This window comes from Schistocerca americana, chromosome 3 (assembly GCF_021461395.2).
Source record: "Schistocerca americana isolate TAMUIC-IGC-003095 chromosome 3, iqSchAmer2.1, whole genome shotgun sequence".
Classification (NCBI taxonomy): domain Eukaryota; kingdom Metazoa; phylum Arthropoda; class Insecta; order Orthoptera; family Acrididae; genus Schistocerca; species Schistocerca americana.
In genome coordinates this window covers 921,757,189-921,773,683 of record NC_060121.1, presented here as the reverse complement: position 1 = coordinate 921,773,683, position 16,495 = coordinate 921,757,189, and the positions used below count along the sequence as shown (strand labels likewise).

The 16,495-nt window shown below is 37.8% G+C and overlaps 1 protein-coding gene across 1 annotated transcript in view; it reads right to left on the bottom strand.

Annotated features, from left to right (window-relative positions):
- LOC124607074 (oocyte zinc finger protein XlCOF26-like) overlaps positions 1 to 16,495 on the bottom strand; it is a 299,664-nt gene that overhangs the window by 17,336 nt on the left and 265,833 nt on the right. Inside the window, exon 6 of the mRNA XM_047139248.1 lies at positions 8,415 to 8,549. Coding sequence (XP_046995204.1) covers positions 8,415 to 8,549 — 135 coding nt within the window. The remainder of the gene's footprint in view (positions 1 to 8,414; positions 8,550 to 16,495) is intronic.

Below are 16,495 nucleotides of genomic sequence, written 5' to 3'. Positions count from 1 at the left end.
AATTGAAATTTGGCAGACTTTGCAACAGTCCCAGTACGATAAAGTGGATGAAGCTCTTTGCCTCTGGTTTATGCAGGAAGGAGAAAGGGGAACTCCTTTGATTGGAGCACTGGCACAGGAGTAGGCTGTTTATCTGAACAAGTTAATGAATAGTGATGAGTCTTTTAATGCGAGTATGGGTTGGTTGGACAGATTCAAAAAATGTCATGGAATCCATCAGCTAACAGTTACTGAAGAGAAGTTTTGTTCTGACCATGATGCAGCGAAGGAATACTTGGGTGAGTTTGAAAAAATCATAAGAGAGGGGAAATATTCTACCCAACAAATTTATAACACCGATGAGACTGGCTTTAATTTTAGGGCATTGCCAACAAAAAGCCTGGCATCAAAAGCAGAAGATCGTGCCCATGGTTTTAAAATGTGCAAAGATTGTGTGACTTCATTAGCGTGCAGCAATGCTGCTGCTAATCACAAGCTGCCTCTAATGCTGATCACCAAATCTGCTAGGCCCAGAGCTTTTAAAAACTGCAACAGTCCCTGCTCATATATTATCGCAACCAGAAAAAAGCAAAGAATGGTTTCATGGCCAGTTTGTTCCCTCTGTTCCACGGTTTTCTAAGGAAAATCATTTGTCTCCCTGTGCAATCTTTTTGATTGATAATGCACCATCTCACCTCACCACTGAGGAATTATGTGATGGAGAAATTGTGGTGAAGTTTTTGTCACCGAAAGTTACACCACTTCTACAGCCAGTGGACCAGGGCATCATGCAAACATTAAAACTGATTTACAGAAAACAATTTTTAAGAATTCTGATCCAAGATGACAGCATTCCTTTTTTGGACAAAATAAAAATGACCAATGTGAAGGATGTTGTTTATTGGGCCGCTGAGGCATGGCAGAATATTTCAGAAAATACTCCGTGAAAATCGTGGAGAAAACTGTCAACATCTCTTGAATTTCAGGAAAACTTAGTTGAAAAGAAGAGGTAAATCTGCTACAAATGATACAGACAGTCCCTGGATGTGAAGAAGTTAGTGAAGGAAACATAGATGAGTGGATGGCAGCAGATGGGGCATGTGTGGAGAACCTTACTGATGCTGATTTAGTTGCTGTTGTTACTCAAGACCAGGAAAAAGTGGACTGCTGTGACAGAAGTGACAATGAGCCTGAAAGCAACAAAGGAGAGCTGGTGCCACACAGTGATGCAGCAGAAGCCCTTGATCTCGCCCTTTGAAGCAACAGCCCACTGCTACACCTGCTGCTTTGTTGTTTGTGAGACAATGGCACCACTATTCATCATATAACAGATTGTCTTCATTACGTAAAAAACAATGACTGAGTTTTTGTCATCTAAAAAGTAGGGATAAAATGACTGCTCTATTTTAGTAAGTTTGACAGCTTTTATTTCATTGTTATGCCTTGTTTAAACCTAATGTTTTCTTGTCAATTTTTCTAATACATGTTTACTGTACTGTGTAAATTAAAATAGTGTGTATCTACAGCAGTTTACTGCACAGTTTTCCATACTTAGACTAACATTTTTCATGTTTAAATTAACTGAACGATTGGATTACCAGGGTTCGGAGTAGTGGGACCCAGCTGTACATATATAAAAACCTATCCACTGCAGGACTATTGCCTTTACGAAATTTATGTAAAATGCATTATTTTAATTCCAATAACAACTGCACAATGTATTTCAGAAAATTCTCTCAGGAAAAAGAAAGTACAGAATTTTCAAAATATTATAGATATCAGATTACTTCTGCAAGTAGTTCACATCAATGGTATTTTCTGAAGGCATGTGATGTTTCTTGTTAAGATAAAGCTTTAGACTACACTTATGTTTGGCTCTGTATAAACATAATGGGCATAGGAAATGAGCTGGCATATTAAACTCATAATGTTGATGGTGCCATAGAGATCATGAGCAACGGTAAATTTGAAGACAAACTGGACATGTGAATGGCCCTTTTACTGTCAACTGGAGCAGCCTGTGATCTACCAGGCCATGTAAACCATTCAGCACTGCCTGTACACAGACATCATTTTTTAATATAGAGTAACAGTTTCAACTGTTGCTATACAGACATAAGGAGACTTAAGTTAGCATGTACTATACTGTGAAAAATATTTTTATGTTAATATTACATATATTTTTAAGTCCCTGTTAAGTGGAAACGTGACAGTATTTGTTACAGTCTTATTTTCTTCATTCTTTATCTTTATATGTGAAGTTTTAATAACACATCCTTCACACACGGGTTTGAAGTGGCAGGACTTTATGGTTTGAACTGTATTTGATGGAGTAGCATTGTGACAAGATCTGTGATACTTTTATCGGTACAAATAACAATTAAAGAACCTAATTGAAATGCAGATGTATCTCTTGTGTTGCAAGTAGTTTGTCCTCATCTTCTTGTCAACTACAGCAGCCTGTGATCTACCAGGCCAAGTAAACCATTCAGCACTACCTGTACACAGATATCATTTTTAATATAGAATAACAATTGCTGTAAAGATGTAAAGGGACTGTACAGGCGAAAAGGGACTGTTTTCACTGATATGTAGCTATCAATTTTAAGTCTTGATAGTTTATTTTGAACAGCAACTTCCTGTGTGTTTGGTTTCACAATGGTTATAAACATTGGTCCTTCCAGAATGTCAAATGCTAAGTATTGCCCATAAGCTGTACTATCAAGATTCTCACCCTATACTTTACAAATGAAAAATCTTGCAACAATTTTTGTTCACATGGTTCTTACATACAAAACAATGCATTACCATTTATAAAAAGCATAGCTGAAAGTACTGGATCTCTCTATGTATTAAACTGTAACATATCACATAATATACACAAACAATGATAGTGCTGCAACTGGATACTGAAATCCAAACACGTCCCATTGTTGACAGGACCACTGCACCCTCAAGTTACAGCTTAATTTTAAGATGGAATGAAGAGTAATGCTAATGCTTCTTAAACTCATGGAGTAACTGAAATGAAACAAGGAAAATTTACCCATTTTTCTGAAATAAATTATGCTACAGGATCAGTATGGAAAAAAGGGGAGGTGTACCCTATAAGATGAAGATCTGGAACATTTCACTGTTTCAAAATATGTTTGGAAACAACAGGATTGTTTCTAAAAAATTGGGATATATGAAAACCCTAATGTATACATACATTACATTATTACATTATTGGAAGTTACACAACCTTCCAGTAAGCATAGATAGATACATAGACTCAAACATACCCTTTTCAAACGTGTGTGTGTGTTTGTGTGTGTGTGTGTGAGTGCTGTGCTGGCATGCACATGCATGCCCACTCAACATGCAGCTCATATGAAAGCTAGTGAAATGTCTAGTGATTGGTTACCTGTGTTCATTTTTGTTTACTGCCCACATCTGAGAATTTACATGTTTGTAATGAAAATAGCATCATGTCAGACATAACGCTTGTTCTTTGTGTGTCTCTTTAAATTACCAGTATAGAGGGAGGAGGTTTGAGAGAATACTAGTATAGTGACATCCATACCAGATCCTCTTGCAGGTAGCTCTTTAAACAGAGAGGCATGCTGACAACTTCATAGTACATTTACTCCAACATGACCTTTGTGGTCATCAGTAAATCACAGATTGAAAACAAGGGACACTTTCACAAAAATGATACTAAAAGGAGAAATGATTTACACCATCCATCAGTCAACTTTAGTATGACACAGAAAAGAGTGAAGTATTCAGCCATAAAAAAACTTGGACCATGTACCTAGTGAAGTATGGTATTTAATGGAAATAATATGAACTTGAAACACAAACTGAACTAGTATCTGCATAGTAACTCCTTATACTCTATAGAAGAATTCCTAAATATGTAGTAAAATGAATGTGTGTGTGTGTGTGTGTGTGTGGGTGTGAATGTGTTTAACAGAAAGAGGGGTGAGCATGTTGCCACATTTTCTGCTGAGAAGATGTACTACAATTGTAAAACAGAGTCATTCCATATTGTGTGATGATGGTTTGCAATCATGATCCACACAATACGCAAATAACCATCACTCATTTTACAAATCCCTTTAATTCTACCAATACAGAAAAAGTTTGTTGTTGATGGTGTTGTGGTCTTCAGTCTAAAGACTGGTTTGATTCAGCTCTCCACAGTAGTATATTCTATGCAAGTCTCTTGATGTCTCCTTAACCACTGCAACTGCATCCATTTAAACTTGCTTACTGTCATTATGCCATGGTCCTCTCAGCAAAGTTTGCCCCTCATACCTCTTTCTATTACCAAACATATATTTCTTGATGCCTCAGGACGTGTACTGTCAACCTATGCCATCTTTTACTCAAGTTATATCATAAAGATATTTTCTTTCTAACTCAGTTCATTACCTCTTCACTGGATACCCAATCTAGCCATCTAATCTTTAGCACTCTTCTGTAAGATTACGTTTCAATAATTTTCATTCTCTTCTTGTCTGTTACGTCGATCATCCACATTTCAATTCCAAATAGGGCACCATTCCAAATACATACTTTCAGAAATGACTTTTTAACATGTGGCATTTCACACATGTGATGTGGTTGGATAGAACTGTGACTGTGACAGAAAGTTATTGAAGCACAAAATCAGCTAGTAAGAAGAGGGATATGTGATATAGGTTCACTGCTAGAGAAGCCCCTAAATCACAGTTGTGTGCCAGGCACACACCTGACAGCAACCACAACCATGGCAGGGCTTCACAGCATCAGTCTATTGGCCTCTGTAGCACATGAATACTGTTTTCAATGTATATACTGTTTTCAAAGTATGAATACTGTTTTCAAGGATGCCATTGCTCTGTGGGTGGTAGGCAGACATTCAGTACTGATGAGTACTGCAAAGACTGCATAGTTCACTTAACAAGGCCAATTAGAATTGCTGATCTTGATTGGTGTTTATAGTCACCAGACATCCAAACATACAGCTGGAAGATGGTTGACAGATAGAGAAATTTGAAATCATAATTGAATCTGTAGCTTTTGGGATCAGAAATTTAAAAAAAAATATTGGCAGAGGATCACATTTCCCAAACAAAAATATTTATAGTTCTGGCAAAGTTATTTAAACAAAGTTGCCTTTTCCCCTTCTGCTAGTAGGAAGGATGACTAGCTTCCCATGTTTTTTTTTTTTTTTTTAAAAAAAAAAAAGGCTTATCATCATGTGATCATGTGCTAATAGAAAGGATAACCAGGTTCTCATGTCCTGGGAGTACACTAGACTCTCTCTAATCTGGCCATTCCTGGCCAATATGTGTGCCAGATTAGCGGAAGTGCTTGATTATTGAGTGTGTGAAATTTTTTTAATTCATTTATTTTGTTTTTTATTTTGAAAACATAGGGGATATAGTGTACTATACTTTATTAAACAGAAGTATACAATTTTAAAAAACAGAGCATATACTTTATTAAATCCAAAGATACACTAATTTTCAAAGAAAACTTCATCTTTGAGTGTATACTGTACATAATTATACAGTCAAGTCATTCACTATGAAACATGTCCCTAATTTTTAACTGTCGCAATGATGATACACGATAATGGCATGCTTTATCACACAACCACTTTACAAACATTACATCGGTACTGCATGTATCTGGTTGTTGCATAATGTACTCCAGGAATACCTCGGCAGCTTCAGCATCAGAAGTGTGAGAAATCTTCATGCTCTTTCCTCATGTGTCCTTTTCTTCATCACATTGATCATTACTTTCTTGCATGCTTTTGATTATTTATTCATCTGTTAAAAGTTTGGTCCATATTATATTTTCCTCATTCAGCAACTTAGTAACAGCTTCATCATTGATTTCTTCTCCTCCTGGAAGGATGTGGAACATGTCAGTGTAAAAAAGTAATTGATAGTTCCAAATTGATTGGCCCATCATTGTCACTCACTATTGGATCCAACTCAGCATCAATGGATGGCCACAATCTTCTCCAGCTCTTCATATGGTAGCACTCTCCACTTTATCCTAAGCTTCAGCTACTTGAAAAACAACATCACATATGTTAATTGCTTTCCATGTCTTCAGCATAGTCTCGCTAGTCGTTTTCACTTTTGTTCAGCAAGGAGACAGGAGGTGAATGTCGATAATGAGGTTTAATTGATTCCAAAATTCCCTGGTCCATGGGGTGAATTAGGGCTGTCACAGTGCATGGGAGAAAGAGTGCTTGCATACCATCGGACTTTAGAGAAACGTCTGGAGGATGACTGGCAGCATTGTCAACTATATCAATAGCTTTCAGTGGAAGCTTTTTCTCCTTTAGCTCTTTTCTCACTGCTGGTACAAACGTTCCATGGAACCACCGAGAAAATATTTGTCTGTCCATCCACACTTTCTTCTGATCGCAATACTGCAGTGGTAGAGTATTTATGTTTGTGTGTTAAAAACAATGTGGATGTTGGGACTTTCCAGTCACCATAAGCGGTAGTTTATGACACCCATTTGCATTACAATATGCCATTAATATTACGCGCTGTTTCTGTTGCTTGCAAGCTTCCTTCTCGTTCTTGGCAGCTTATGTTTTTTAAGGAAGTATCTTGTAAAAGAGTCCTGTTTCATCAGCATTATACAAGTCATCAGCAAGTAAATCTTCCTCCTCTTTTATCTTTTGTCTTGCTTACAAAATCATCAGCATCCTTATTAGCTAAGCCACTTTCCATGGTGATTGTCAGCTGTCAAATGCCATGTTGTTTTTTCCAGTTTGATAACCAAACTTTTCTCACTGCAAAAAAGTTACTACTACCAAGATGTCTGTTAAATGCAGCTGCTTTCTCCTTTATAATCTGGCCACTGACAGAAGTTCCTTTACTGTGTTGTTGTATGAACCATCTATAAAGAGCTACATCCAGTTCATCAATCTCACTCTTTTGTATAACCTTCCGTTTTCCTAACTCACTATCCATTTGTGCTCAGTAGTGTCGAATAACATCTTCTTTCTTTTTGATGTCATAAATAATTGCTTGTCCAACATTGAACTCATCAGCAATGGCTTTCTGTGAAGAACCTCGATTTAACTTACCTAAAATTTCGAGTTTCTGCTTGAGGTCCAGTGTAACATGTTTCCTTTTATGAGACATGTTTCTGAAACTGTAAAGAAAGCTACAATTTGAAATACAGTATACAAAATATTGTTTAACTAAGCATTTTTGCAAATGATAATTCTTGTGCACGTGTTTTTGTATGTGTGCCAGATTACTGAGGGGCTGGCCTACTGAGGGCCAGATTAGTGAGAGTCCAGTGTACAAAATAGAATTTGTAATGTGTAAAGCATGACAACAATTAAAGTGAACCTCTTTCTGATTACTAATGGACTTTACATTAATTGGTGATAACCAACATCAAGGAAAAGGGCATGAGATTTAGAGAGAGATTACATGAATTTCACACCAGAATTCCTTTATTTTGTCAATTGTAATGCTTTCAGCATTAATCATTCTCATTCTTACAACCTTTGGATTAATGATAAAAGGATCTGTTTAAATGCATATTTTGCCAACCAATATACCACCAACACTGGCAGCAGGCAGGTCTTCAGGTTACTGGCAACAAGCATAAGAGGAAACACACACTATCAGAACAAGAACAATATATATTCCCTTGTTGCACAAAAATATCTTAAATACAATTCATCAATCAGTTGTATCATCAGGGCTACATTTTTATAAATTCATAAATTTAGAATACATCTAAGACCACAGATGTATGTCAGTGAAGACAGTAAAGCACAGAGAAGTCTAGAGGAGGCCTTTATACAGTAGCAAATTTCAAATGGAGGCTGTATTACATAATGAAGAGTTTAGAGTGACCTTTAATGTATGCCATACTTTGTTTTCCTGTTAATGTAATTCTCTTTTCTTTGGGCAAAAGAATTATTTAAAATTTCAAAAAATCAGACGTTCAATAAAACTCTTAGTATATTTTGCTTTATGCTGGTGGTTGGTGCACACTGCAGCAATCATTTCTGTCCAGCATCTGGTAATTAAAGACACCTCTGGCACTTATAATTTTGTTATTATCCATTTATGATTTTCATTTTAAGCCCATTTAATATTACTACAACAGCAAAAAAATACAAATATTAAACCCTATCCACTACAGGACTACTGCCTTTATGAAATTTATATTAAAATGCATTATTTTAATTCCAATAACAACTCCACAACATATTTCAGAATTGTCTCTCAGGAAAAAGAAAGCACAAAATTTTCAGTATTCATAGCTATCAGATTACTTCTGCAAGTAGTTCACATCAGTGGTATTTTCTGAAGGCATGTGATGTTTCTTGTTAAGATGAAGCTTTAGACTACACTTATGTTTGGCTCTGTATGGACAAAATGGACATAGGAACTGAGCTGGCATATTACACTCATAACGTTGATGGCGCCATAGAGAACGTGAGCGACGGTAAATTCGAAGACAAACTGGACATGTGAATGGCCCTTTCTTGTCAACTGGAGCAGCCTGTGATCCACCAGGCCATGTAAACCATTCAGCACTACCTGTACACAGACATCATTTGTTAATACAGAATAACAGTTTCAACTGTTGCTGTACAGAGATAAAGAGACTTAAGTTAGCAAGTACTATACTGTCAAAAATATTTTTATGTTAATATTACATATACACAAGTCACAGTTAAGTGGAAATCTGACAATATTATTCACAGTCTTATTTTCTTCATTCTTTATATGTTGAACTTTAATAACACTTCCTTCACACACAGATTTTATGTGGCAAGACATTATATTTGAACTGTATTTGATGGAGTAGATTTGTGACAAGATCTGTGATACTTTTATCAGTATAAATAACAATTAAAGAATCTAACTGAAAAGCAGATTTTTCTCTTTTGTTGCAAGTTATTTGTTCTCATCTTCTTGTCAACTACAGCAGCCTGTGATCTACCAGACCAAGTAAACAATTCAGCACTACCTGTACACAGACATCATTTTTTAATATAGAATAACAGTTTCAACTGTTGCTGTACAGATGTAAAGGTACTAAACCGATGAAAAGAGACTGTTTTTACCAATATGTAGCTGTCCATTTTAAGCCTTGACAGTTTATTATGAACAGCAACTTCATGTCTGTTTTGTTTCAAAAGGACTATAATGTTGGTCCAATGTTGGTCCATCCTCAATGTCAAAAGCTAAGTTCTGTTCAGAAACTGTACTATCATGATTCTCATTCATTGCCATTTATAAAAAGTTCAGCTGTAAGTACTGGACCCACCTATGTATCAAACTGTAACATATCGCATAATATACACAAACAATGATAGTGCTGCAACTGGATACTGGAATCCAAACACGTCCCATTGTTGATGGGACCACTGCACCCTTAAGTTACAGCTTACTTTTCAGACTGAATGAAGTGTAATGCTAACGCTTCTTGAACTCAAAGAACAACTGAAATAAAACCAGGAAAATTTACCCATTTTATTGAAAGAAATTATGCTACAGGTTCAGTATGGAAAAGAAGGGGAGGTATCCTCCATAAGATGAAGATCTGGAACATTTCACTGTTTCCAACATATCTTTGGAAACAACAGGAAAGTTTTTTTTAAAAATTGGGATGGATGAAAACCCTAATGTATACACACATCACATTATTGGTAATTACACAACCTTCCAGCAAGCACAGATACATACATTGACTCAAATGTACCCCTTCCCCCATGTGTGTGTGTGTGTGTGTGTGAGAGAGAGAGAGAGAGAGAGAGAGAGAGAGAGAGAGAGACAGAGTGCATGTGTCGGTATGCACATGCATGCAATCTGGACATGCAGCTCATACGAAAGCTAGTGAAGTGTCTAGTGGATTGGTTACCTGTGTTCATTTCTGTTTATTGTCCACATCTCGGAATTTACATGTTTGTAATGTAAAAAGCATCATGTCAGACATAACACATGTTCTTTCTGTGTCTCTTTATTACCAATATGGAGGGAGGAGGTTTAAGGGAAATGTAGTACAGTAATGTCCACACCAGATCCTCTTGCAGGTAGCTATTTAAACAGATAGTCTTGCTGACAACAACTTCATAGTACATTTACTCCAATATGACTTTTGTGGTCATCAGTCAGTGACAGTTTGAAAACAAGGGTCACATTCACAAAAATTATACTAAAAGCAGAAATGATTTACACCATCCATCAATCAATCTTAGTGTGACACAGAAAAGAGTGAAGTACCCAGTCACAAAAAACTTTGACCATTTACCTAGTGATGTATGGAATTTAATGGATAATAAAATTAGCTTGAAACACAAACTGAACTAGTATCTGCGTAGTAACTCCTTATACTCTACAGAAGAATTCCTAAATATGTAGTAAAATGAATGTGTGTGTGTGTGTGTGTGTGTGTGGGGGTGTGAATGTGTTTAACAGAAAGAGGGGGGAGGGGGGAGGAGGGCAGAGGTGTGAAGAGAGAGAGAGAGAGAGAGAGAGAGAGAGATTGAGAGAGAGACTGAACATAGTTCAGTATAAATCATAGAAAAAGAATCATATGAAGTATTGAAAATGATCAGCATGTTGCCACATTTTCTACTGAGAAGATGTACTACAGTTGTAAAACAGAGTCATTCCATATCATGATGATGAGAGTTCGCAATAATGATCCACACGACTGGCAAATAACCATCACTTATTTTACAAATCCCTTTAATTCTACCAATACAGAAAAAGTTTGTAGTTGATGCTGTTGTGGTGTTCAGTCTAAAGACTGGTTTGATGCAGCTCTCTGCAATAGTCTGTCTTATGCAAGTCTTTTGATATCTGCATAACCATTGCAACTGCATCCATTTACTTACTGTCATTATTCCTTGGTTCCCTCTGCAATGTTTACCCTTCACACTTCCTGCTATTAGTTGTTGTTTTTGTTGTGGTCTTCAGTCCTGAAACTCATTTGATGCAGCTTTCCATGCTACTCTATCCTGTGCAAGCTTCTTCATCTCCCAGTACTTACTGCAACCTACGTCCTTCTGAATCTGCTTAGTGTATTCATCACTTGGTCTCCCTCTACGATTTTTACCCTCCACACTGCCCTCCAATGCTAAATTTGTGATCCCTTGATGCCTCAGAACATGTCCTACCAACCAGTCCCTTCTTCTGGTCAAGTTGTGCCACAAACTCCTCTTCTCCCCAATTCTATTCAATACCTCCTCATTAGTTATGTGATCTACCCATCTAATCTTCAGCATTCTTCTGTAGCACCACATTTCGAAAGCTTCTATTCTCTTCTTGTCCAAACTCTTTATCGTCCATGTTTCACTTCCATACATGGCTACACTCCATACAAATACTTTCAGAAACGACTTCCTGACACTTAAATCTATACTCGATGTTAACAAATTTCTCTTCTTCAGAAACGCTGTTCTTGCCATTGCCAGCATACATTTTATATCCTCTCTACTTTGACCATCATCAGTTATTTTGCTCCCCAAATAGCAAAACTCCTTTACTACTTGAAGTGTCTCATTTCCTAATCTAATTCCCTCAGCATCACCCGACTTAATTTGACTACACTCCATTATCCTCGTTTTGCTTTTGTTGATGTTCATCTTATATCCTCCTTTCAAGACACTGTCCATTCCATTCAACTGCTCTTCCAAGTCCTTTGCTGTCTCTGACAGAATTTCAATGTCATCGGCGAACCTCAAAGTTTTTATTTCTTCTCCATGGATTTTAATACCTACTCTGAATTTTTCTTTTGTTTCCTTTACTGCTTGCTCAATATACAGATTGAATAACGTTGGGGAGAGGCTACAACCCTGTCTCACTCCCTTCCCAACCGCTGCTTCCCTTTCATGTCCCTTGACTCTTATAACTGCCATCTGGTTTCTGTACAAATTGTAAATAGCCTTTCGCTCCGTGTATTTTACCCCTGTCACCTTTAGAATTTGAAAGAGAGTATTCCAGTCAACATTTTCAAAAGCTTTCTCTAAGTCTACAAATGCTAGAAACATAGGTTTGCCTTTCCTTAATCTTTCTTCTATGATAAGTCGTAAGGCCAGTATTGCCTCACGTGTTCCAATATTTCTACGGAATCCAAACTGATCTTCCCCAAGGTTGGCTTCTACTAGTTTTTCCATTCGTCTGTAAAGAATTTGCGTTAGTATTTTGCAGCTGTGGCTTATTAAACTGATTGTTCAGTAATTTTCACATCTGTCAACACCTGCTTTCTTTGGGATTGGAATTATTATATTCTTCTTGAAGTCTGAGGGTATTTTGCCTGTCTCATACATCTTGCTCACCATATGGTAGAGTTTTGTCAGACTGGCTCTCCTGAGGCTGTCAGTAGTTCTAATGTAATGCTGTCTACTCCTGGAGCCTTGTTTCGACTCAGGTCTTTCAGTGCTCTGTCAAACTCTTCTTGCTATTAACAAACATATATTTCTTGATGCCTCAGGATGTGTACTGTCAACCTATGCCATCTTTTACTCAAGTTATATCATAAAGATATTTTCTTTCTAACTCAGTTCATTACCTCTTCACTGGATACCCAATCTAGTCATCCAATCTTTAGCAGTCTTCAGTAAGATTATATTTCAATAAATTTCATTCTCTTCTTGTATGTAATGTTTATCATTCATATTTCACATCCAAATAAGGCACCACTTCAAACACATACTTTTAGAAGTGACTTTTTAACATATGGCGTTTCACACATGTTATGTGGTTGGATAGACCTGTGGCTGTGACAGATAGTTATTGAAGCACAAAATCAGCTCGTAAGAAGCGTGTTATGTGATACAGGTTCACTGCCAGAGAAGCCCCTAAATCACATGTGCCAGGCATACACCTGACAGTAACCATGGATGGGCTTCACGGCTTCAGTCTATTTGCCTCCGTAGCACATGAATGCTGTTTTCAAAGTATAGTGGCACTGTTCAAGGATGCCATTGCTCTTTGGATGGTAGGCAGACATTCAGTACTGGTGAGTACTGCAAAGACTGCATATTTCGCTCGAACAAGGCTGATTTGATTTGCCAATGTTGATTTGTAGTGTAGACACCACACATTGAAACCAAGAAAGCTGCATATCAATGGAAGCCTGATCTGTTGAATATGCCATGGTGTCCCTGAGAGATACAACCTTTACCCACTATGTTAAGTGGTCATTAATCGAAAGAATATCTTGATTGCTGTTGGACTCAGGGAGAGGTCCTACCAGATCAAGATGCACATGTTGGAAAAATCCATTTGGAATCTTGAACTGGCCAACAAGTGGTTGTGTGTGATGCCCCATTTTACTCCATTGAGATGTTATGCATGCACATGTGCACTCTATGCAATCTTTCTTAACATTCAGCCACATGAAGTGATCTGTGACAAGACATATCGTCAGTTGGATGCCAGGATGTGAGAAGTGTGCAGTTAGTCGATGATGATTTTCTGAAGCTGGTGAGGGACGAGGGGGTGAATTTGGTTTTATAACACATCACACAAGATCTGCCTAATCATGTCTGGTATCAGGTAATGTCCAAGTTTGAGGTTAGTGGTGGGATTGTAGAGAAGGTCTTGTAGTTGCTGGTCCTGTAGCCATACCTCCACTAACTTAATATAGTCAATTGGTGTGGAGATTGTGTTGATATGTGAAAGATAGTCCACAACAACATTATCCATACCCATCAAGTTTCGGGCATTGGTCCTTAACTGTGGAATATAGTCCAGGTGTCAGAATCGCTTAGGGCACGTGTCTATCAAAGGACTTCATATGAGCCCACTAGTGATTAGTGGTCCATGCAAATGACTACAGTCTGCTTTCTACATCATCTTTGACATAGTAATAAGTATCTATGGCACAGAAAAACAACTGAAAGAGTTTAAAACAAACAAGTTGCCAGATCTGGATGGAATCCCAATTTAGTTTCACAAAGAATACTCTGTGTCATTGGCCCCTTACTTAGCTTGCATTTGACATGAATCTCTCACCCAGCACAAATTCCCAAGTGACTGGAAAAAATGCAGGTGATTCCTGTAAATAAAAAGAATAAAAGAGCAGACCTGCAAAATTACAGATCAAAATGGTTTCCAGAACATATTCTGAGTTCAAATGTAATAAACTTCCTAGAGATCAAAAAGCTTATGTCCATGAATGAGGATCGTTTTAGAAAGAATCACTTGTGTGAAACTCAGAATGCCATTTTCTCACGTGATATACTGCAAATTATGGATGAAGGGCAACTATTTTTCAGAAAAGCAACTGTCACAGTACTATATTGCAAACTGTTAAGACTTCTCGAGTAATAGAACCCAGTATGTTGTCCTCAATGGCAAGTATTCATCTGAGACAAGGGTATCATCTGGAGTGCCCCAGGGAAGTGTGATAGGGTGACTATTATTTTCTACATACATTAATGATCTGGAGGACAGGATGGGCAGTGATCTGTGGTTCTTTGCTGATGATGTTGTGGTGTATGGAAAGTTGTGGCAGACAAGTGACTGTAAGATGACACATAATGACGCAGACAAAATTTCTTGTTAGTGTAATGAGTGGCAGCTGGCTCTGAGACGTAGAAAAAGATAATTTAATGCAGATGAGTAGGAAAAACAAACCCATCACATTTAGATGCAACTTTAGTAGTGTCCTGCTTGAAACAAACACATTACTTAAATATCTGGGTATAACTTTCCAAAGTGATATGAAGTGGAACAATCACAGGAGGACCGAGATAAGGAAGGAAAATGGTAGACTTTGGTTTATTGGGAAAATTTTAGGGAAGTGAGGTTCCTCTGTAAAGGAGATTGCATAAAGGGTGCTAATGCAATGTATTCTTGACTACTGCTTCAGTTTTTGGAATCCACACCAGGTCGGAGTAAAGACATTGAAGTCATCAAAGATGGGCTGGTAGATTTGTTACCAGTAGGTTCAAACACCATGCATGTGTTACAGAGGTGCTTCAGGAACCCAAATGTGAATCCCTGGAGGAAAGGTGACTTTTTTCGAGGAAAACTACTGAGAAAATTTAGAGAACTGGCATTTGAAGGTGACTGCAGAATAATCCTACTGCCACCATCATACAGAATGTAACAAAAATATATGCCACAAATTGCAGGATACATTCATCCCATGTTATGTTTTTTGAACACGGGTCTGGAAATGCTTTGTTTCCATGTCACAATTCATTTTTCCCAACTCATTAATCAAGGGAAACACACAAGAACAGAGCGTTAGAATCAAGGGGGATATGCACACTTCATGATGTCTGGTTCCATTGTACACTGCCAGTGTTTTGTTTTACATTTTCCTGTTGTCATGTAATGTATGTCTTTGCTTGTTTACGGGTAACATCAACTGTTCCAGCTATCAGGCCACTATTGCAAGTACACAGTTTACTACATAGAATTAATCACAGACTTGGTTCATGCACTGTTAGGACACACAAATACAGAGATAGCAGATGCCCATTTGATGTATGGATTAGCTGACAGCAAGATTTCCTGCACAAAGGTGCCCCTACAGGAAAACATTTGAAGCCATTGATCATCAGCTTATGGAACAAGGGGCTTTTGAGCCTGATATGACTGGGGGAGGCTTAGGGTGAGGACACCACAACAGGAGGCAGCAATTCTTAATGCTGTTGATGATGACCTTAGCGTCAGTACAAGACAAGTAGTTGCAACACTGAATGTTAATCACATAACTGTCTGATGAGTGTTACACAAGGACCAGGTGTGTCCATAGCTTTTACAGTGTGTGCAGGCACTATCAGCAGCTGATTTTCCTGCATAGGTACTCTTCTGTGAATGGTTTATTCAACAAAGTGTCAACTCTAATTTTAGTGCAATGGTGCTGTTCACTGATGATGCATCATTTCAATGAGATCAGATTGTAAACTTTCACAGTCAGCATTTATGGGTAGGTATCAGTCCTCAAGCAGCTGTTGAAGGAAGTCACCAACAAAGATTTTCTGTCAATATTTGGGCCAACATTGTTGGTGACTGGTAAGGCCTCACTTTCTTCCACCCAGGCTCAACAGACAAAGGTATCATAATGTTGTAGTGAATGTTCTACCTGATCTGCTAGCAGATGTGCCTGTAGCTGCGTGAAAAATCATGTACTTCATGCACATCCTCATTTTAGTGTTGACATCTGCTGGCTTCTAAATAACAGATTCAGTGACAGATGGATAAGTAGAGATGTACCAGGTGGCTGGACTCCACACTCTTCAGACCTAAACCCAATGGGCTTTTATTTGTCAGGGCATTTGAAAGTTCTTGTGTATGGAAGCCCAGTACAAGATTTAAGAGTTTCTGTGCCCATTTTATCTAAAGCTGTGAAACCACCAGTACTCCAGGGATACATCAGTGTATCCAAGATTCGTATGATGGCATGCTGATGTATATATCAATGCCCATGGAGGGCATATCAAACATCTCCTGTGAGAAAGAGCTGCCGGTGGTATGCTGGTGTGCTCTGTTTGTGAGTGTGTTTCCCATGATAAATG